General features: G+C 39.8%; 1 protein-coding gene across 1 annotated transcript in view; it reads right to left on the bottom strand.

Annotated features, from left to right (window-relative positions):
• The window catches only part of ahr2 (aryl hydrocarbon receptor 2), a 40,632-nt gene extending 28,079 nt beyond the window's left edge, over positions 1-12,553 (bottom strand). Inside the window, exons 1-2 of the mRNA XM_028010224.1 lie at positions 12,086-12,553; positions 4,282-4,469 (exon numbers count right to left, since the gene is read on the bottom strand). Of these exons, the coding sequence (XP_027866025.1) occupies positions 4,282-4,469; positions 12,086-12,144 (247 nt within the window). The 5' untranslated portion in view covers positions 12,145-12,553. The remainder of the gene's footprint in view (positions 1-4,281; positions 4,470-12,085) is intronic.
• Between the last annotated feature and the right edge of the window lie 11,694 nt (positions 12,554-24,247).

Genomic DNA, 24,247 nt, shown 5'->3' with positions numbered 1-24,247 from the left:
TATTAAAAGACCACAAATTACAACTCAAGGCAGCTAGAAACATCCTCAGCGCCGCAATCAACACTTCAGAGGCGACCCGACCCGACCCGACCCGAACCGATCCGACCCGATCTGATCCGACCCGATCTGATCCTCTCCACACACTCCTGTCATCCTGCTCATGGTGAAGGTGTTTGCTTCATCCAGAATCGATCCGCGTTGTTCTGCTTCAGCCATCTGATCGGTTTATTCCTGTCCTGCTGAAGATTTGTTTTTACATCTTCCGGTTTATATTATCCATATTTCTGGTGTTCTGGTCGGGATGTGGACAGTTTTACACTCTGGGTTTTGTTTTTTGTTTTCCCACATCCTCCTCTCTCACTCACTCAGTGAAGTCCAGTTTTTTTTTTAAGAATTCAATGACCGGTTTTGTCTTTTTAATTAAAACTGAAAAGATTTACGTCTGAAGACATTAATTGTTTTTATCTCTGTAATAACATCATAAATAAACGATATTTTGAAAAAAAGCAAAGCAGTCTTCCAACGTTGCTGCATTAAGTGACGAGGATTTATTTCTTTACTTTTCACAAAGGTTTTCATCGCTGGCTGGATTTAGCAAAGTGTAATCCATGACAACAGAAACGTTGCTAATAGAAGAACATTTCTGTTGACTTCTTTGTCTTTAAGCTTCTTTGCATATTTTTGAATATTTCACATTCATTTGTAAATCCTCCTGTTTTCCTGCTCGTCTCTTTTCTTTGCTTTATGCATCATTTGAGACGTTTAGGCATCTTTCTCCGTTCCTTATGTTCTTCCTGAAGATTTCTAAACTAAGTTTCTTTGATTAGTCATGAGCTAAATTTCCTTTTTGTCGCTTTGTTAGATTTTCAGAAATTTTGTATGTATTTTTATTTTTTTTAGTATTTTTTAGTTGTTTCCGGTTTTAAATAACCATATTTTACATAATTGCTGTTCTCTGTCTTTCTGGTTTGTCATCGATGTCTTTCTAACTTCATCTCTTTCTCCTTTGTCTTGTTGGTATGTGGGTCGTATCTGACTTTTCTCTGGTTGTGCTGTAAAATGTTTCCATCCTTTAGCGGTTTATGCACATTTCTGGAACGGGTTTGGTGAGTGTGTTGGAATATTTTCGTCTCTTTCTGGTTGTTTTTAAGGATATTTTATGTCTTTCTGGCACGTTTCAATCTGTTTTTTGTTCTTTTCTGCAAACTTTCGAAACATTTTTGGTTCATTTCTGATTGTTCATCTAATGGGGAACATCCTTTAGTGATTTTTGACTTTTTCTCGGTATTTGCTGCTGTGTTGTGACTCTTTGTGTACTTTTTGAGTACAAGGGTCAGTTACAGTTGGACCCTTAGGGGCCCCTGGTGTTGTCCTTGTTTAGTAATCCATCCCAGGGCGTGGTGTGTGTGTTTAGATAACACATGAACAGGAACATGGTGTGTAGGTCATCTACCAGGCTGTTTCTAGTAGTGAAGTCGTTCAAATGAGTTTTCCGGTCAGAAAGAAGACAGACGGAGACAGTGAGGATAAAACGGAGCTCTGTCTGAACATGAAGGAGGTCTGCCTCAGAAACTGGAACAATGGCTGCGTTGTGCGCTTTGGATGTGAGATCAAACCCTCGGGTGTTTCCCAGCAGCCCCCAGTCCCCAACCTGCAGCTCCGCCCCACACTCGGGGACAAGTCGGAGACATGGAGGACACGAAGGATGGACAGAGAGCTCCTCTTTCTGGAGCGAACGCTGGCCTTCCCATGAGCCTTCACACAACCAAGGTTTCGGCTTCGGACAGCCTCACCAATGAGACGCATGTGAAGGCGACGCCGCCGACATGCGGCGTTAAACATGGCGTCCGTTTACAGCTCTAAGTGCTGAAACAGTGTGTGGAAAATATGCAGCGTTCCCCTGACGCCAAGGGTGAGTTTACCCTCCGGAGGATCAAAGCACTTCCTGCTTAGTTACTGTCCTGGTCCCTCATCGCTAAGTGGGGTCCTGACAAGCATCAAGAAACAGGAGGGGAGGGGGACCGGCCAGCCAGGAAGACATGGGAACGTCTTCAACGCTCATGATACTTTCTGGAGCTTTTCCAGAATTTACAGATTACATTCTGGACCTGACAGGTTACCGTCTCCATCCTGCAGGTGACTTTTCCAAAAGTTAAACGTCACTTTGAAGAACTTACAGGTTACTTTTTTTGAAACATTTTAATTATTTTGATCTTTTTTCCAGAATTTACCTAAACTTACATGTTACTTTCCAAAACCTAAAGGTTACTTTCTAGATCTTACAGGTCACATTTACAGAATTTAACAATTTTCTAAAATAAATATTCTAGAATCTGGTTTTTGATTTTATTTAACTGTGTGGAACTTGTAGTTTTTCTTTCCAAACTTCTGCAACTTTCCAAAACTTTGACAAAGCTTAATTATTGCTTTCTAAAACTTGCAGGTAATTGTGAAAAAGTAGTTTATATATCTTATGAAATCAATCTGTAGGTTTAGTGAAATCAACCTCCAGAATAGCTTTTGTCAGACTTTTTAAACGCAACGTATACTTTGCAAAATTTCAGAAAGTAACTTGTAACCTCAAAGTTATTGATAACCTTGGAAGATTTAGTTCCTTTTTATTTAATTATGATGTTTGTTTCTGATAAAATTTTAGACAAACATCTCATTAAGGATAATAAAACTGTACATAATGTTAAATCTGTGGAGGAGTCACGTCCAGTCAAATCAAAAGAATTAGAAAGACATCCTGAACTCTATCAGAGCTTTATAAACTTAACTTTATGAAGTGACTTTCAGCTGTTTAAAGTCTGATGTTTTATTGTTTTCAGTTAAATCTGACCTTGTCCTTTTATCTGGTCCACCTTGAATTGTTTCCTGCCTTTAATGTCTGCTTTTATTTGACTCTTTGCGGGTCTTAAAAGCTCCCATGTGAACACGGCTTGGCTTCAAAATTACAGGGGAGGGAATGAACCTGCAGAATAATAACTTATGGCAGAAAATTATTGTCATTACACCTCCTCACATCCAGCTAGCTCCACTCACATCCAGACAGAGCGCCGTGACTGCAGCGGCCCACAGTGCTGCATGAACCGCGGCGTCGGCCTGACGGTAACCAGACACCCAGCGCTGCCAATAAATGATGATCCTGAGGCAACAGACTTGGCTGTGCGTTTCCCTTGGCAACGGGTCACGAGAGGAGAGAACCGAGACCCAAAAGGTTCTGTTTTGAAGAGGATGGGGCGTTACGTCTTCAGAGTGAAGAACAAAAGCTCCAGTTGATGCAGCAGCGGTTTCATTTTTCTGTGATGTGGTCATGCTTCACCTCCTCCAATCACCATCTGCTTCTCTGCAGCACAAATATCTGCAACCGGACGGTTTCCTTCATGTTTCAGACGGCAGGCCGCCTCCGCTGCCTCCACCTCACACCTGCCGCTGCTGAGGAGGCCAGATGTAAATGTACAGTGAGCCGGAGAGGTCAGATTTAGCTCCGCTCCGGCTTCGCTGGATGTGATGTGAGCAGCAGAACAAAGTCAGGAAGTTTCCTGGAAGCTCAGCAGCCAAACCCTACGCGATCTTTGGACGACACGCGATGATGACAGAAATAGAGGAGGTTTTACTTTCAAATAAATAATCAGCTGAGCCCCAGAGGACACATTTGTCTTTTCAGAAGGAGTTAGAAAGTATCGTTCTTCCTCTGCTTCGCTAACAAAACAAACACTTCCTCTGCTTCAGCTCCAGCTTTCTTGGAAAAGATCTGGGCTCAGTTTCTTCTACATGGCAAAAGCACAAAATCTAACCAAGTATTTCTGTCTAGTTTCTGGAGGAAATGTTTTAGTACAATTGAACTTAAAAGCTACTTTTTAGCAATAAATATAAGTTTGTTTTAGGACAATAATTCCTTAATGTTGATGAAAACGTTATTTCACTTATAAGAAGTACTTTTTCATCAACATTAAGGAATGATTTACTAAAAACAAGCTCCTATGTAACTGAAAAAATACTTGTAAGTAGGTTTTGTCTTTTTTAAAGACAAAACTAACATGTCTTTAAGTTAGTTAAAGACATGGACTAAGATGTTTGCAGAAACCAGACAGAAATATTTGGTGAGATGTTGTGTTTTTACAGTGCACTGCAGGCAGTTTTTAAAACGAACGCCAACATAACCGCCTGCCAGATCTGATGAAAGTCCTGACACGGATTCTCAGGTTTATTTATATCTGGGCTTTGACTAGACCATCCACTGTATCTCAGGCTGCGTTCTGCTGACCCAACACTCACCGTTAAAGAAGCTCTTGACCTTGAGGTAGCCGACGCTGAGCCGCAGCACCGACAGCTTGTCGAGCCGCGCCCGCACCTCCTCCGGGAACGGCAGCAGGCTGGTGAGCTTGTCCAGCTCCCCGTTGAGGCGGTCCCGGTGGCGCTTGGACGGGTTGGACTTGGTGCCGTCGGGTGGAGGCGGCTTGGGCCTGCGGACAGAGAGACCAACAGCAGTGAGAGTCCGCTCGGTTCCCACATCGGAGCAGAGCGGCTCTCCGCTGGGAGCCGGAGGTCGGCTTTGACTGAGAAAGGTCGTGCAGACCAGAACGAGCGCTGAAGGTGCAACTGAAGCGGACGTCTGCGTGCGTCAGAGATCCACAGCTGCTTCTAATCGTCGCTTCGCTGCAGGAGGGAAAACATGCAAACATCTCTGTGTGCAGAACCATACAGACGAGAACTGGGGGCACCGATCATCATTTATCGTGATAAATCTCAATTCATGGTGAGAATTTTGATTCAGTCTCATGATTAATTAATGTCAGATTTATTAGTTTTACTATTTTCTCCGATTTTGTTCAACAAAGCATCAATAAATACAAACAAATAAGTAGGAGTGTTTATAATAATAATAAACAAATCAAATCATTATCACAATATTACCACAAAACAACAGGCTCGGCCCTCTTGCTGCCCTTATCAGTTTAACATCACACACCGCCTCAGCTCTCCGCAGGGAGGCTGCTTCAGCCCCGGTTACCATGGGAACCAGGTGAGCGGGAATGAGGTCAGCTGTTTTCCAGGGCTTGTTTACCGCCTCCTGACGGAGAGCAGATCCAGAAGCTGAGCATTATCTGCTCATTATCAACTGCCTCTTTAAATCTCCATGGCAACCACAACACACATGCTTTTCTTTAAAGACAAAAAAAATAAATGAAACAGATTTCCCTCAGGCTTCTCTGGGTTGCATGCGACCCTTGACCTCACAGCTACAGGTGGGGCTCACACAGAGGTAAATCAGCTTCAGAGGAGAAGGCTCTGAAGGGGTCAGAGGTCAGCTGAGGCTGCAGCAGAGCAACAAGTTCAGCAAGATGTTAGTGGGAGGAACTCAAAATCCATCAACCTGTTAGCTGTTATGCTTCAGATTCAGCTTTTTTAGTTGACAAAAAAACACAAAACTCCTCAAAAAGAAGAAGAGAAAAGCTAAATAAGGAATAAGAAGAGCCAAATATCTGGCTAAGCAATCAGTGATGATAAACAAACCTTGATTAAAGTCCATTTTTTACTTTTAGTAAAACTCTGACATGCTGGTTTTAAGTTAAACAGCTTCCAGCTGCTCTGCAGAATAATAACGAATAAAACAAGCGGAGAGTTAAATCTGCAACGGCGCCACCTGTGGAAGGAAATCTGTTGGGTTTCTCCTGGGAACTCAGACAGCAGCTCTGATTGTTCACTGCCAGACGGGACGAGTTAAAAAGGCAAATTAAAAATATATTTAAAACATAATAATTAAAAAGACAGAAATGAACATGCATTACAAAATTTAAATCTTAAAAATTGAGGGAAAAATACCAGAAATACTCAATTGTCACTATGATCAAACAAGCTTCTCTCTAAAACTGAACCTGAAAATAAAAGAATAAATATATTTATTTACTGCAATTTCTTTCTTTTGACAGTAAACTGTGTTTTGTGGGACGTTGTAAATGCTACAGCGTAACTGAATGAAGTTTCCTGACATTAAATATTCACATTAAGAGAAGAGATGATGAGAGAGAGAGAGAGCTGCTGTAATAAAATCAACCATTGTTTCAATCTCAAACAAAAACAGATGAAATGGTCGCCATGGAGACGTTTTGAAATGTCTTAAATCTCAGTCAGGAGATCTGTGAGTCTTACTGTTACTCAGAGTTTCTCAACCGGTTGCCAACGTTTATAAATCATGTTTTCACATGAATAAGCTTCTTCTGACTTCACCGTTTGATCCAGAGACTAGAACAAACTGGCCACCTACAGACGGTGCATTCACTGGCTGGCAAAAGATGGGAATTCTCTGCTTCCACTGGTTACGCTCATCAACCAGTTTTAAGATGGCTCCCAGTGAGAGTGTATTTTATCATCCATGATCATCTGATTCTGTCAAAATAAAAGACGCAACAAGTATCGGCGTTGACGTCGGAATCGGCCGATTTTATAAGAGAAATCGATCTCATCCATCAATTTTATCAATCGCCGCAAAGATCTGAGAATCAGTGCAGGGCAGTGAGTTGGATATTGGGATTGGCCCAAATTGTTACATTGGTGCGTCTCAAGGCCATATGTTTCAAAATAAGAGGAAAAACCAGGAGCCTCGTGTGAAACTAACAGAGTGACCAATGTGTGTGAAGGTTAAAGACACAGTTCAGATTTCAGAGCCAGAAAACCCACAAATCCTGACAACATCAGCATAAATCAGTCACAGTCGGGCCTTCAGCTGGTTTCTAAAGCAGAATAGAATTTGAAATGCTTTTTTAAGAGTGACAGCGCTTTGGAAGGTAAAACTTTATAAAATATAACAAGCTGTATAATATATGAATGATGAAAAACCACAAGCCAAGCCAGGCCGATGCTACAAACTGAAAACAGGTTGCTTTCTTTACAAAACAAAACTTTCATATCAAACGTTTATATGTAGTTTTTTTTTTTTAACTTTGCATCTATAAAAAACCACAAGGCAAATTTTCACAAATACAAAGCTTGATTACACACAAATTCTTATCTATAGAGATAAAATCCTAAACCATTTAATTTACAACGACATCGTCTGATTAACGAGCACAAAATATTTATGACTGACATAAACTGCTGCCATCCACTGCTGCTTTCTGAAAGCTACTCTGAGGAAACGGGGAGACAATGCTGGTCAGAACCTGAGCAGAACTGAAGCGTTTTTGTCACTAGCTGTCATCTACCACACAGCTTAGGTCTTTAACTCAACATTTCTCCTCCAGAATAAATAAATCACAATGTGTCACACAATCTGTTTAATGTGCAGCACTAAAATGTGTATTTGTGTGAAATAAATGTCTAAAAGTGTCCTTTCCTGTCTTGTTAATAAGACATCTGTTTCAAATAAAACTGTGGTGCTCGACATATCTGGAATCAAGGCGAGATGACTATCGCTGCATTCCTGACAGCGTTCCCTGTAAGAACAATGAGCAGCCAGTGTTGTTGCTCCTCGTCTTATCGAGCAGATCTGTCCTGGAAGGGGCGTGTGAGCTGAAGAAAACGCTCTGCATTATACTGGAGAGAGTGTGTGTGTGTGTGTGTGTGTTTTAGACTTGAAGAAACTCTCTCCTGCGCTTTCACAAAGGCACTTTGTCCGTGACGGGGCAGCAGCACCTTTTCAGAACAATAGAAACTAAACACGGCGTTCTCTGCTGCAGTTATGATCCAGAAACAGGATCATTTGAGCTCATGTCAGAAAACACCACACCTGGGCCAATGAAATACCTGCAACTCAACACTCAGAGTATCACAAATATCAGCAACAATCACACATATTGGCTTTAGTCATGCACTAATAGTCTGTTGATGATATAATGCATCTTTTTACAGAAAAACATGGAAACTATGTGAGGAATTTACTGGTTTTTCAGCCTAAAAGCATCCAAATAGTTTCTGCTTTACTGGCTGCTTCTTTAAAAACAAAGTGAACTCAGAAAAGATTAAACCGCCTTTAAAATCTCTGTTCAAATCCTCCACACATCGCCTTCCTTTTTTATAGCATCAGCTCTGAAGCACAAAGAGTCCTTTTTGCTTGTGTTTGGTCAGAAAGCTGAGGGCCTGATTTCCATCACATGTCAGTCATGAGAGACAGAGGGAGACGCTGCGTCTGCTGCAGCTGTCCCTTCACTTAACACGTTACACTCACTGCAGCGTGACCTCACCACAAACCCAAACCAAACACCAGCATCTGACCGCCGGGCTGCACTAGAACCCGCTCCAATCAGCGGCCGAAAGCGGGACTCCTCAGGGCGTTTATTAGAAATGTAAACCAAGAAGTTTTCAGACCTTATCTTATCTGAGAGAAGTGCTGCAATAAAAACAAACAACCTGCTTCCTCCTCTGACCTGAATCTTGTTTTTATGACTAATTGTGTTGTTTTGCAGAGCTCTATGTGTTTGCGGAATGAAAACAGCAGATAAGTATTACTAAAGAGGCAGATCTTAATGTGGCTGAGCTCTGTGGTTGATCTGGGTAAGCCGCATTTGTTCACAGACAATAAAAACCGGCAGGCGTCACGTGATGCATCAGCAAAACAATCAGAACCGTCCTGGATCAGGTGCTAAGCTAACCTGTAAACACCTGCACAGGTACTGGGCTCTAAACCCACTGGATCCCCTCAAACAGAAACAAACACACACCTCTGCTTTACCTGCACACAGCATTTAGAAAGTCCCAGTGTCTCTTTTGGAGTCTTTCCAAGCCAATAAAATCTCGTCTGGAGCAAACCACTGATCTCACCTTTGACATAAAGAACACACTCGTTAAAGTGTTGCAGAGAAAACACCTGGATGGAAACCCGTCTGTAGCTGGAGCAACTTCAAGAAACATCCAACCTTTCAGCTCAGTAAAGTGAACCGTTTCCTTCAATGTTCTGCTTTTGTTGCTTTGTATAAACCGTCCAGATAGCGTCAGATTATACCTCCTTAATAATAATAATAAGTCTGACTCAGTTAACCTCTGATAAACTCGTAGTATCAAACTTTGAGCTCTTCTAGTAACAACTTCCTCCTGTTCCAACCTCAGTCTCACCCTCTCGTCCAACATCAGTGTCCGACCTCAACAATAGGCTCAAAGAAAAAGGGTTAAAAATCTGTGGGAAGCCTTCACACACACACACACACACGTAACCACAACCAATAAATGTGGTTAATGCAACTTTATTGTGTTTATAATCATGGCAGAAATACTTCAGCAGCTTCTTTCTCCTCCAGATCGATTGGAGAGGATCTAAATGACGAACCAAGCGTCTTATCTCTGTAAAGGACAGAAAAGTCCGCTGTCAGAGAGGAAGTGAGTGAGCAACCTCAGAAGTATTCGGCTGCTGTGATGAATGTGTGGGAGGAAGCTGAGCAGCCTGCAGAGCCGTGATCTCAGCCTCCAACATGTTAGGGATGAACTTTCACACCGTCTGCCACATCTGAAGCCTCTGCCTGCGTCCAGGTGTCTGTTCAGGCTTCACCTTTCTGCTTCATGATGCTGGTGCATTTACTCACACAGAAATCACCACAAATGGAAACTTTTCTGCTCATGTTAGAGCGAGTGAGCGCAGAACTCGCCCAACCAGCTCCATTTCCCTACAAATAAAGAAAGATAAACTCCCTGGGAGACACTTTTCCTAAAACCCCGAACATGGCAGACTTATGTAACGTTTGCGTGACACAAAACTATGTTAATTTGAGTCGAGGGAGGGAAGAAAAAAACACCCCCACCTCTTCAACAAAACACACAAAGACATAAGGAAAGACAGGAAAAAAGTATGTTGTGGCAGTCAGAGGAGGAGGAGAAAAAATAGTGAGCGAGTCTCAGATTACGCCATCCTCCCGCTCTCCCTCCTCCCTCGTGGAAACATTGCGTGAGAGCGCTCTCGCTGCACGTCCTGATTATGATTAATGCAGGTAGCGCCACACACACACTGAAACCGCGGTTCTGGATGGGGTTCTGCCACGGATCTGCGCTCAGACGGTTCGGAGCGGCTCGCGTTTGCTCTGCTTTTGTTGAGAAGTTGAACTATAAACCATTTAGATGAGAGAGGAGGAAACAGAAAGGGGTTAAAGCAGCCTGGAGCAGCTGGAGGACGGCTAAAAATGACTTTTATTACACTCTGAGAAGCTGATTTATTTCTGCACATCGATCCCTCATTTTGGTCCATACAGACCGATTAGGATCAGAGTTACCGACGACTATCTGTTGCTTTGCAGCATTTTGTTCACTAATAAGGAAAAACTTTAAAGTTATGAATATTTAGCAAAAGAAATACACAATTTCCCTGTTATTAAAACACAACACTACAGTCTGGGTTCACATTTATGTAAGAAACAGTTTATTTTAATCCTTAAGGAGGCAAATCAGCTTTAAGTTTGGTTGATTTAATTCATTGTTTGGTTAAAAATATTAGTTTTGTTATTTTCAGATCCATATTTGACTACAATGGACCTACGTCTCTTTGAGGTTCAGTATTCACAAAATTTGCAGATTGTTTTCTGAAATATTCTGAGACTCAATGCTACTAACATACTATATAACCCAGGAGCATCATTCATTTCCTTGGTGATGATTGGCTGCAAGAGGTGAGGAAGACTGTAGATGTTAGCTTCTGCAGTAGCGCTAAGATGCATATTAATCCAAAGTTGTGTAAATTTGGCATTTGAACTATAAAAACAGGAAGTTACGAGGTCTAAAGTATCCACTCAGGGTCCACTGTAGTGTGCAAGTTCTGGATATCAGGATAAAGCTGGAAAAATGTTTAACAGAACACTAAAGTTTGTGTTTTTATAACTTTAAGATGATTACACAGCATCAGTTTAGACCAAAACCAAATTATTCAAACCAAAAACACAGATCAGAAATAGAAGGTCCTGATTAGCTGGCCTGAAAAACACTAAATTAAATCGTCTCTGGACGAATAATCAAACAGAGAAACAGTTTTAGAGAGTTTTCAAAAACCTCTGACATGCTACGACAAACTGATTCCTTCTGGTGCAAACCTAGAACATCTTAAGACACTTTAAAGAGAAGAACAGAAACCGAAGCCCTGAATAATCAATGTATCCAAACCTGCACACCACTGCACCAAAGTAAAGACGCTTGGCTCTAACATGCAGCATGTCAGACCTCAAACCAACTGGGAAGCATGGTGGTGGAGGGGTGGTACTGTGGGCTTGTTTTGCAGCAACAGGACATTTCTGCTCCAACCAAACAGGTCAAACACAAACACAGCAGCAGACACGGTACAGAGTCCTGCAGCGAGACGCTGGCATGTCACCTGGCTGTGGTGCCAGAACAACAAGTCAAATCTGTTTACATAAGGAGAACCAGCGGCCATCTTGGCTTATTGAAGCAGCATGGGAGGCAAATCCAAATCCAGAGGAACTAAACACACCAAATGGTTTTCAATAATGGCTCCTTATATTCAACAGAGGATTACTGTGAGTGTTTATGGGTTTACTGAGATCAATGCAGGGTCCACAGAGTTCACATGAACAAAATGAGCGAATCTGTTGACAATGCTGCAGCAGAGGAAGGAGATGTGTGTGAATGTGGGCGTCTGGCTGTTAACAAAGAGATCCAGTTACTTCATTCGGACAAAACTCACCTGAAATATTCAAGGTTTATTTCACGTTACGCTCACGGACCCTTCAGAGAGTCCGCAGAGCGGAAATCCAGAGAAAAACACAAATAACTAGAAAACCAAGAAGGTTTCCCCCTAAAATGCGGAACCCGGCCATGCGGGGATAAATGGATCGAAATGATGGTTGGGATATTTCCCAACTTCACGACACACAGAGTACAGCAGGGTTTATTACAGCTGTATGACTCTGTAACAACAGGCTGCAAAGCGCTGACTGGTCTGGATGTGTTTGTAAAGCTGCGCCTTCTTGTTTTTAAAATCCAAACATATAAACAGATTTTAGAGCCAAGTTGTTATTAAAACAATCAGATTCACTTCCTTAGCAGCCAAGAAAAGCATGAAAACTGGGAAAATGTGTTTAAATGACCATTATTAGAACGTAACCAGTTGTTAATAAAACAATTTAGCGAAGTTATTCTTCGGTCAACTTACGTTTTCTGCACCGGCTTCTTCCGTTTCTTCATGGCGTACTGCGCCGTGCTCGGCAACATGGTGCGGCGACGCAACAAAGTCCAAATAAGAACAAAGTAGAGCTATCCCGACTTTAAAAACACCTCAACACGTCCAGACCGGTTCGGAAAAGGTACATTCCCCGAAAAAAAATCAAAATGAAACCGATAATAACAGCGAAAGATTAGGGAAATACTCGACGGCTTTGCTCTGTACAGCTCGGCTTATTGTTACGGACGGCGGAGACTTTTCCGGACTTTTCTCGCTACGCCGACATGGCAAGACGTAGCAAACCGTCACAAATTGTCATGCTTGGGTTGTTCGAGCGTCTCCACTCCGGTATCATCCGAACAAAAGCCCGAACTCTGAGCAGTTTAAGGGGTTCCCTCGGAGGGTTGAAGACCTCAGACTGCGGCGGCGGCGCCCCCGTTGTGATTTGACGGAGCGGAGCAGCGGCGTAATGTGTCACTGTAACATCAGAGCGGAAATATTTAAGGTAGACCGACCGCAGCCGCACGGGGACGACACAGGCGCTATCTCCCTGGAAGACCTTAAGAAGAGTTTTGTAACAATCACACTTGGACAACTGTTCAACTTCGTAAATCTATACTTTCATAACAATAAAAACCTTATTTGATGTATAAATAAATAGTTATAGCTTATATGTAGTACAAATCGTTCTTACTTTTGGTTTTTGTCACATTTAAAGCTGCTGTATGTAACTTTTATTAAAAAAAGGGTTTTTTTTACACATTTGTTAAAACTATCACCATGTTGTGACAGTATAATATGAAACAGATAATCTGAGAAAACGTCTTCCTCCCTGGGCTGCTATTGCAATCTGAAGAAATGCACCACTCTGGTCAAAAACAACCAGTCAGAGCCAGGAGGAGGGTCTTAGCGCTGTCAATCATCCTTGTGAACATGTTGCTACATGTGTTAATGGTGGATAAATAATTTACTTGCCATCATCAGTAGCCATGCTAACGTGTATTAGCATTCACGACAGGCTCTGGTGACAGAGATGTACAGGAGAGCAAGGTGGGCTTGATTGACAGCGCTAAGGCCCGCCTCCTGGCTCTGATTGGTTGTTTCTAGTTAGCATTGGGAGCACTGGAAGATTCCAGCGAAGCTTGATTTTTTTTTTTCACAGATTGTATGTCTCACTATACTGTCATGACATAGTGAGAGTTTCAACAAATAAATAAAAAATATATTTTTAAAAATGTTTTTAGTTTTACTGAAGCTATAAATGTTTTAAGATAATCCGAACAAAAATATGAATCAAAGATGACGTAAATAAAAGCAAAAAGTAGCTTTAAAATGTCTTAACTTGAGTCATAAAGTCGTAAATTAATTAAAAACTACCTCTTGTCATTACTATTTTGTATTTATTGAATTTTTTGATGATTTGAAACATTTAAGTGTAACAAAAAAATCCATACATGTACTTTTTTCAGCGCCTAAATTAAAATAATTACCTGATACTTTTAAACAATTACAGTATTAGTCCAAAGTAGAGAAGTTTAGTAATAATGCACAACCCATCACGCCAAAAGGCAGTGGGTTTTTGTACAATTCACAGATTTAAACAGTTTTTCCACCTGTTTTGCTGAAATGAACAATCCCTCTGTAAGATAATGATATTAACTAGATGTTTCCTGTCACTGGTTGAGCTAAAACATTCAGTTTCTAAACAAAAATATACATTTTTCCACCTCACGTCTTTTACATTATGATATTCTTAATGACTAATGAGTCTAATGCAGCTACTGAAGTCTTTACTGTCTGAGGTGTGTGGGGTTTTCTACAATCAGTCTGATTTTATGCATTAAAAGAACAAGTTGGCTTCGCAGGCTGTAAATGAGTCATTCTTTCTGGGGACAATCAGCAGGTGAAGACTGAACTTCTTCCCCTGTGGCTGAACTCTTCCTGCGCTGGCTCGAGGTTTGCAATCACGAGGTGCCTGCTCATATTTATTTAATGTTTGGGTCGTTTGGCAGTCACTCACCGTATCCTCCTACGCTCTGTCACACTGAGGTGCGCTGGCTTGTGCAAAGCTATAAATGTGAAGGATTCCTGTGACGTTCCTTTTATTCAGTGCAGCCAAAGTCGGTGTGATATATCACTGTTTTTGTTGAGAAAAACCTGCTTCAGCACGCCAAAGACTAAATTTACAAAACCAAAAGGCAGACAGACTCACATCTCGGGACTTTCAGGGTGAAAAACAAGAACCTTGGTATTCGCTGGTCCTCACATTTGACATGTGTGAAGTAGTTTTTGCTTGTTTCTGATTCAAGACACCTTGTAGTGATGACTCAGGTGGTGTAATGTTGCAGGTATTCAACACTGTAAAAGAAGAATGATCACATATCAGGATGCAAACAGTCCTGACAGAAAGGCTTGTGCAAACAAAGACGGCAAATATGTGCAAAAATCTATAAGAAGACAGAAGAGAAAGCTGCGATAACGTCCAGTCAGTGGACTCAGACTGGAAACCTGAGGCAGTCCGAGGCAGACGGCTGTGGTTTGATGTCAGCTTGGCTACAGAAGACGAAGAGATGCAGTGAAAGGCGCTGAAGCAGAAACAGCCTTGAGATCATTTGTGCTTTGGGAGTTGATGGCCCTATAACATGAACCACTGAGCAAGGTACAAACATATTGTCATTAACCAGGCGAGCAAAGAAACACTACAAGGGTAAAGAGGAAAAGAAAGAGTGGAAACAGGTGGAAGAAGAGATGAAGCAGGTGATGACAGGAACCAGGAAGAGCTTGGACTGGAGGAAGAATCATGTTCAGGAGCTGGTTGTTGAAACCTCCTCCAGCTCCTTCCTGCAGGTTGTGGGTCTATCCAGAGGGGATTTCCTCTAACTCCTTCATACTGGCCCAGTCATGTCAAAGGATCCACAGACTGGGAACCAGTAGCTCACCAGTAAGGACTCGGCTCTCTGGGTAAGGCATCAGGTTTTCTCTGTTCTTAATCCATCAGACAAACATTAGCGATTGAGGAATTTAAAACTTCAAAATACTCGACTTCAGGAAGCAATCGTCTCTCAGTCACCAAAGGTCCAGAGCACCAAGAGACAGCGCTACCAACCGCACCACTGTCCAGTCAAAGTATTTTTCAAATAATTAGAAATAAGTTAGTACTTTTCTGAATATTTCCATCGTTTCTGTGATGTCTTTAAAGGAGCTTCATTGGTCACTGGTGGTTGAAATCTGCTGACATGGAAACTTCTAGCAGGAACTGAAACTTTAAGATTCAAAGGTCTGTTTAGTAATAATGTAAATTTCTTCAAACGAAGAATAAGTAACTTTGGCCCTTCCAGTTTCACACATCATGACAAAGCTGATTGATCTGGACAGCTCAAGCTTTTAAATGGTCTTTTCCTGTAATTAGAGCAAATAAAAGTTCTTACAGGAATAAGTAAAGTCTTTGGCTGACAGAGAGACTGAAGTTTCCCTCTGATCAGAGCTTGTCCCTGGATTAGGGAATCTGCCTGTTTCTTGTTGCTGGGATTAACTGTACAGAGAGCAGATCTGTCTGAGAAGCCAGCAGCCTTTGTTTCCCATCATTAGCCGCCCAGATCCATGACTAAACGGCACTATTTCAAACACTGGCAGCACCAAAATGTTAACTTTCCACTGTGCCACCGCAGACCACCGCAGCATTTTATTGCGACATGCAGAGGTGGCATTTACATGGCAGTAAAAGCTCCAGTAGGTCTGGGTACAACTTGTTAATTATCTCCAACGTAAAGCTGCTGAGGCTTCATATTAACAGCTTTATGTCAATGCTCATCAATTTCAAGAAAAGGTAATCCAGTTATTCCAGGAAAAATGTAATTGTTGATTATTCAGCTGTATCCAATCTGCTCTGAGCGGCTGGAACGGCTTTAGAGAGTTTGGTTTGGCCAGAAGATCTTCTTGATGCTTCTTTGTGCCTTTGTTTTTGATATTCAGTCATGTTTTCTTACTGTTGATTCATGTTTAGCTGTAGTTTTTCTTATTCTATCATTTTGTATTATTTCATTCTGTGGATTAAACTTAGAGGATCCAGTAATCACCTCCCCAGCATTTCTGAGCCAGCCAGTTTCTATGAGTCTGCTGTTCCTCTTCCTCCTGAGTTCCTTCTGTGAGTTTTGCTTAATTTTTCCAATAAATCTACTTCCTGTAACCAGCCGTGGACGATCCTGGTTGTAGACTTGCTCGAATGCAAAGGAATTTAGGTCAAATAACTAAATACAAGACCTTGAATAAAATCCATTGCTTTAAAGTGGTAGAGTCGTTTAACCCTCCTGGGTCCTCTTCACATAGCGCCGGCTGTTTTTATGCAGCCTGCAAAAAGCTGAAAATCTGCTCCGTATTAAAAATAAACCTCAGGCTGGTGGCATATAAAACTTTTTTTTAAAGCAATGTTTGTGTTTTCTGAACTGCCAACTCATCTCTGCTGCTTTGTGTTTGGTTTATAAAACAAACGATGGAAATGTGGAGCAACTTTCCAGGCTCACAACGTCTCAAATTAACTTCTAGAAATGAAGCTGGTGAATCGGGATGTGATTATAGGTTGTTGAAGCAGCGGGCCGGTTGTGGTTCTGTCCTGGTGAACAGAAAACCCAGCAGGATGAAGATCTGGTTGAACCAGGCTGCTGGTAAATTAACAGCAGATGTTGCTGAGTTTGGATGTTGAGTTTCAAGTTGGACTGGACTTTATTCCTGAGCGACAAACAAAGGCAGCATTTTTCCTCCTGTTCTTACATAAATAGGAAATGTAGCTCCTACTTTGGCCTTAATGTTATTTAAAAGGTCATTTAAATTAAATTAGGAAAAGTCAGGAAATAGGTGCCCATTTTCTACAATGAAACTCAATTAATTGCATGTTGCAGGTTGTTTATATCAGTGTTAGGATATTTTTGGGAATCTGCTAAAACAAGAAGAGTTCAGCTAAATTAATTAGCAAAGGAATCTTTTTAAGGACCAAACTTTAGGGATGAATTATTCTTGAATTATTTAGGAATTTAAGTCTAGAAATAAAAACACATGATGAGTTAAACCTGCAAATTATTAGAATTTACTTAAAGTCTGACTTATTTTTTCCATCTGGTTTGTCAAGATGGAAACCAAAAAACTAATAAACCTTTTAAAATGTATTTCTACAAATTAGCATGTTAACTTGCTAGCAAGTTTGACTTTAGCATTTGTTTTGCATTTGATGTGAAATAAACCTGAGGTTTATAATGTTAACCTACGATTCAGACGTTAGCATTAGCTCTGCTACTAAACTAACTAAAGACGGTTATTAACTTGAAATACGGTTTAAAAAAAGACACAAAATGTTTGTTATTACTTCAATATGGTTGATACTTTCTGTTATCACACATCTCAGAAATACACAGACAGACTATATAAATGGAGTTTCTTCAGTTGATACATTAAAATAACAGGAAACAGACAAAAATCTTTGGGCAACAGGATGTTGAATATGAAAATTTGTGATTTTTTCCCCTCCGCTTTTCCTTGTATGATGCTTTATTTGTGTGTTAAGTGTTTATGCAGATAATGCATCAAAGACAGGAAAAGTTGCATCTTTTTGGCCCCTTTAGCTTCCCATAACTGGGTGGCAGGTGGTTGTTAGCCTTAAAGCTACGGTTCAGTTTATGACGTGACGTTCTGGGCAGGAACTGCTCTGAATAACCACTGTTCAACCTTCCGAGTTATCAGACAAAAAAACAGTTGCATGTGAATTTGGATGAGCCTTTGAAGTCTGTTGGATGCAAATCCAAATCAGAAGATATTCAAATGGTTCTGAAATGGAGAGGGAAGCTTCCAGGTTTCCACTGTTCGGCTCAGAACGACTTCCTCTTCAGTTCAGGATGAATTTGCACCAAAACGGAAAGTTTTCGTTCCAAATACAAGATCAAGATGTCGTTTCACAGACAAGTTTTAAAAAATCCAATGAATCAGGTTGGATATGATTTGAACTTTGCAAATTCTTCTTACTTACTTTCACTATTTCATTGCTATGAACCTGATCAAAGAGGAGAGTTTGAATAAAACTTTTTGCATGATCTGACAAAAATATCAACAGGATACAGAAATCCTGCTAAAACCACAACATTTATATAGAATTATAGTTTATAATTTATGACTACAACTAATTACATGCTAGCAATAGAACCAGATTCCTCCTGCTAGCAGATGTCTGTGTCAACATGTTATGCGTTTTATTATGAAACATGTAAAAACATCTGGATTTGATGAGCAGATTTCAGCTGCAGCAGCTGATTCTGACGGTATGAAAGGATCTATGAGAATTTTAATCTTTTGCAGATTGTAAACGCTTGGCGGAGTGATGCAGGAGTTTTAAAGTTTAGCAAACATAAAACATAAAAATACTCATAAAACTCTGTGAAAACGTAAAGGAAGAGCCAATAATTCTAGCTTTAATGTCAAATTTAAATGCTCCGGAGCAAACAAATTTTAATGTCTGACAAAGAAAACCTGAGTAAGTATCACTTGATCAAAGTTCAGACTTTGACTAGGTCACTCCAAAACCATACATTTTTGGCCATGAAGAGATATTTTGTGTTGCTTTTTACTTTATTCAATCTTTAGTGAATATAATCTACTAGGATTAATAATAAATCTAATCATTTAGCATGTTTGTGATTGATATTGCCTGGGAAATGTAAGTTATTCTTTCTGAAACTGAAACTATTATTTATGGATGTTTTATAGCCTTTAAAACAGTTTTAATCTAAGAAAGGCAGCAGCTAATACAGACTGGTAATGAAAAATAAAAGCAAACTTACACATAGCGAGAAGAAAAGAAAGGGAAGCAGGGAGGAATGGGATCCAGCAGGAGAATCCATCAACCAGTTAATAAAAGTTTAAAACTGGGAGAAACGGGAGCAGCTGAGAGGGGAGACCTGGCAGGCAGACTGAGGGAGAGGAGCAGAGGAAGAGTAAAGACAGGAAAGTTAAATAAATAAATAATGATATCTGGGTTTAGCATAATAGAAACACAACCCAAAATAATCCCAGGATATGACAGAAAATCCCCAAGAGATTAAAACCCAGGACTTTCTTGAGCTTTAAATCCTTCTTGACCACTTTGAAAAAGTTTTTATTCAGCAAAACAGGTCATTATTTGTAGGTACCACACGTAAAATGAGCATAAAAATGAATAAATTATGGCATAAAATAGATGGAGAAGCTGCAGTTTGGAGATTATTGGGAAAGAAATAAGACAGAAACGATCTGAGATGTTTAAAATGTTCCTAAAGCTGAAATAACTCGATGCTGTCGGATCAAAATGTTACCAAACTGTGAAACAACCTCCCAGCTGGAAGTAAATGTGTGAGCGTGAAAGTTTCCATCATCCAGCGCGAAGCTGTTCTTGTGCTCTGTGGGAAAACGTCTTTGTTTGGTGATCCTGGTCTCTGATGCACTTCTGGAATTCCTGATGCGAAGAACGATATTCCGGAAACAGAAATATGAGAAAATTCACAGCTCAGAGTCAGACGGAGATAAACCAAAACATCTGATCTCCTGCTGGTGTGAAAACATCTCAGCTTCTTCTTCCTCGGTCAAACCCAGAAACAGAAAAATAAATCATTTATGGGGAATATCACATATTTTATCCTCCCACTTCATTCCTGGGACATCAAACCGCCGCCTGAATCAGAGCCGCAGCGTTTTCATTGTTTCTGATTCAAATATGTGGAAACAAAACCAGACGAGCGTCAGAGAGTTTAGTTAGAACAAACCGAAGATGTTCAGATGGAAGAGCTGTTCTGGTTCCTACTGGTCTTACTGGTTCTGTAATGGGCAGCTCCCAGTAGGAGACTGAGCTTCATGCTGGAAAACAAAACTTCATGTCATTTCTGTAAGGCTGCAACTATTAATTCAGTTATGGATTAATCTAATAATTGGATTTTAAAACATGGGAACATTCTGCTGATTTTTCATTTGAGCATTTTTATACAAGATTAGAAATATTAAAAATGCAAATAAACTTTTTATGACCTAAAATGCAACAATACAGCTAAATAAAAACTTCTAACATCAACATATGAATTAATCAATTAACTTAATGATAAATCAAATTAATTGGATCATTTCCATTTTGATGATTAACATTTTTTAAAGAAAATTTTGTTTATGAAAACATGAAAATACATTTTATTTATTATTTTTGGTTGTTTTATTCCAGTTTCAGACTTAAGTCGTCTTTTCAAAATTAAAGTTTATTAATATTACTTGAAACTAGTTTTTAAAAAACCATATTATTATTTATCGCAATAATTTCTGGGACAATTTATGTGGAAAACTCAGCATTTCTGCTTTAATAATGATTAATAAAAGATTTTTTAACTATAATTTGATACAACTTATATGCCACTTGAGTTTTTTGTAGAACATATTTAACCTTAAATGGAAAATGTTCATATTTTTTGTACCATTTTGGCTTCATTACTGCTCACAATATGTTGTGTCTTTTTCAGCAAATGTTCTTTTTTTGAGTCTGTAAAGTCCAGTTAATGATTAATGACAAGTTGATGATCAGTTCAGTAATCAATTAATCACAATTTATTGTTTCTGTCCTATTTTCTGGAAGAGTTTCCAGAAAAATATGAATCTTGAAGCCATCAGGTGGAACCGAATGAACTACGATGACTTTAGTTTAGTTCTGCTTCGTTGTTTTGGGAGTTTGGTGTGAATCCGTTTTAGTTTTCATAACTTCTGACTCATCGGATTAAATACTGTAGTCAAAAACAAGATGGCGTCACAGCGGTCAGAGAGCTGGGAAAATATTAGATCATTTTTTACATGATTCATGATCAACTGAGTTCACTGAGAACCGCCGGCAACTTCCAGGAATAATTTTCTGTTTCTCTAATTACTGGAGCGATTTCTGGACCTCTCCTCTTTAACTCTTAATGTAATGTCTGGACTTTGACTAGACCGGAGGTAAGCAACCCTTACAGTCCAAGAAGTATTTTTTAATTCAGTGAAGCTCAATAAAACATGACAAATATTTACAACAGGAAATCTGTTTCCATACTTTTATTTATTTATGTATGCATAAAAGTTTTGATAAAATATGATGGATATATTTTTTTATTGGCTGTTGTTATTATGTTAAAAAAATGCAATTAAACCTCACATAATTTCCAACCTAATGATGAGAAATAATTCTGCATGAATAGTTACTAACCCTAAACCATACATTTATTTTATTTTTATGTAAAAACTTTATTTAATTCTTTATTAGATTTTAATCCAGTTATTAGGAGCTGATGTGGAAGCTACATTTCTTTCTACAGGTTGCAACTTGGACTAGACCGCTGTAACAACAACTGTTTTCTTTTTCTGCCATTTTGTTGTAAACTTGTATGGAGTGCAATTAGGGACAAAATTAAGAAAATTACTCACCCAGCAGTGCCGCCATTGTGTCCAGCTACTGATTTGATCAATGATATTTTGGCATCAGTAACAAAACGTCCGCTGCTAGCCACTCCAATGCACTTTTGGAGTGGCTAACGGTTAGCATGTGTAGTTCTGTAAAAAAAAAAAAAAAAAGTCAATGGATGTAATTTATGTCTTTTGCTAATATAATATGCGAACCATTTTTCTTAAGTTTTATTCTTAAAAAGTGAAAATTCCAGCCTGCATGCTAACATGCTACTCATGCTAACATGCTATCCATGCTAACAGACAGCAGAAGCAGATCAGAAACTGATCATCTTAAAGAAAATATAACACAAAAAAATCTGATAAGGCCTAAATACCAACTGGAGTTAAATCAGTCGAATTTAAGATTGCTAAGTTTTATTTTTATTGTTTATATATTTTTTGTTGCTTTCCTTTTGTGATTTGTGTTTTTTTTTTATTTTATAAATTAGCTTGAATAATGACAAGTTTACTCTTTGATGCTAATTGAAAAGAAATCAATAAACTCCTGAGATTTTAAATGTATAAATATAAATTTATTAAATGGGAAAAGAAGGTAAATAATGTAATATTGATACATGTATCAAATAGACAGTTATAAGTGCATTTAGATGGAAATTTAAGGAGGTTTTCTCCTTAAGACGCAGCTGTTTCAGTCTTTTTCAGAGTTTTTTTAACTTTGCCAGATTGACGGCAGCAGCAGTTGTTCCTGAAACGTCCTTGCTGATGTCTTCCCATCCTGGCATCGCGTTAAAAACAACAGACTCGTCACATCAAACTCTTAGCTACTGTGTCAAAGCTGAAAGAACAACAACATTCGGGTATATCACGGCAATTAGTCCCGTTTGACCTCGAAGGCATGACTCACTTTGAGTCTGAGAGCAGAACCGTTTGGCAGCCGGGTCTGTCAGCGAAGTACACACTCGTGCAAACACTCCCCCTCCGAATGAGAGTCGTTCTCACGCAACGCCTCGGCCCTCCTCGCATTCACTGAGAGTGTGTTTCACCCGCCGTCTCAAGATCCTGGGACGGAGCGAGGCAGCCCAGACTGTTTTTACCCCTGCAACACACACACACACACACACACACACACAGGCAAAATGGGATTCTGCTCGCCATCTGGGACTGATTAGCATCCCTACTTTCCAACAACACACACACACACGCTTTAAAGGATGTGATGACGGCTTAAACCCAGTCACCTCTTGAAAACATCTCCTTTCTGAACTCTCAAATCATTTCCTATGAACAGCTTTGGCGCGGCGTTTTGTGCCACTCCTCGTTTCCTCAAATCACCGTCAAGAAAGTGGAGAAAGAAGAGTTCACACAGCGCCACAAAAACAACATTAGCAGCAAAAGCCTCGTTGCGTGACTGAGAGGCAGCAGGTGGATGGTTCAAAACAAAATCCAGAAATTCATACAAGAATCTGGAAAAAACAAAGATTAAAATATTTATTTCTATATAAAGGTAACAACCAGCAGAACTACAAACATCCACTTAAACTATTAAACGGCAGATAAAAACAGAGGAAACTGAACACAAATGGGAGCAAATATCAAAAACTAGATAAAAAGAGATGGTTTTTCAAAATGGCTGCCAAACGTACTAAACAAACTTAAAGAACTACAACTCCCAGCAGAGATTAAAACATTTACCAAGGTGGCTGTACAGTATATAAATATGATTAATTACATTTAACCTGCATGGTTTTCACATCAGAATATCACAGGTTGCTAATGATGCTAATTGCTGATATTAGCTTCAGTGCTAACAGCAGCAGTTATCTCTCTAAACAGCCACAGGTTTTAAAAAATCAATAAATGGATCAAAAGTTATATTTTAAGTGTTTGTTTTGTTCCTGAAGTGTTGCTTTTCTATGTTCATCTTGCAGTCAGCTGTGCTGCGCAGCTAATGTTACATCAATAAAGGAAGGAGAAGTTTTCTCAGAAATATACAATGAACTTTGACCTTTGGCTTGAGGAGCCACAGCTCTAATATTCTTAAACCAAATAGAAAACATTCAGAACTGAAATGTAAATAAACCAATGAAGTGTCTGTTTCCATGACAACAAGAGTGTAAAATAAAATAAGGTTTTAGAGTTCAGATGATTAACAACTTGTTGACTTTTAAATAAAGACCAAGGTTATAAATGTTGACATTATTTGATTGTTTTGGATTAAAGGTTGGAGCTGAAAAACGACCCGGATCATCATGAGCCTGAACTAAAGTTTACAGTCTAATAAAATGAAAATCGTTGATTTGCAGTCAGTCCCAGATGGAGTTTGATTTCCGGCAGAATAAAGCTTATTAGTTTTCCTGAAAGTTGTGTGAAAGTTTGGAGACTGTCAGCAGGATTAATACATTTCTTTCTCAAGCTGATGCTTTTCACAGAGTTTAATGATCTTGTGGGAAATTAGTCGCTGCCAAAGCTTTTGGTCTTGTGGAAAACACGGCGGCGAAGCTGCTGGGAAATAACCCGGCTCTGCAGGAAACCTTACCGTCAGTCCCATCTCTGGTTTCTCTCTTCAAAGAAAACTCGACTCGTTGTTGATTTTGGCTGCGGCTGATCTGCTGTCAGGGACAAAACTGTGAGCTCAACTATTTGACAAACAAGTTTTTGAGTCGCAGTGAAGTGAACGACCCAAACTGCAGCCTGGAGAACATCACGACCTCTGCTTAGAGTAGA

This window comes from Xiphophorus couchianus, chromosome 24 (genome assembly GCF_001444195.1).
Source record: "Xiphophorus couchianus chromosome 24, X_couchianus-1.0, whole genome shotgun sequence".
Taxonomy (NCBI): Eukaryota; Metazoa; Chordata; class Actinopteri; order Cyprinodontiformes; family Poeciliidae; genus Xiphophorus; species Xiphophorus couchianus.
This window is presented reverse-complemented; position numbering and strand designations above follow the sequence as displayed.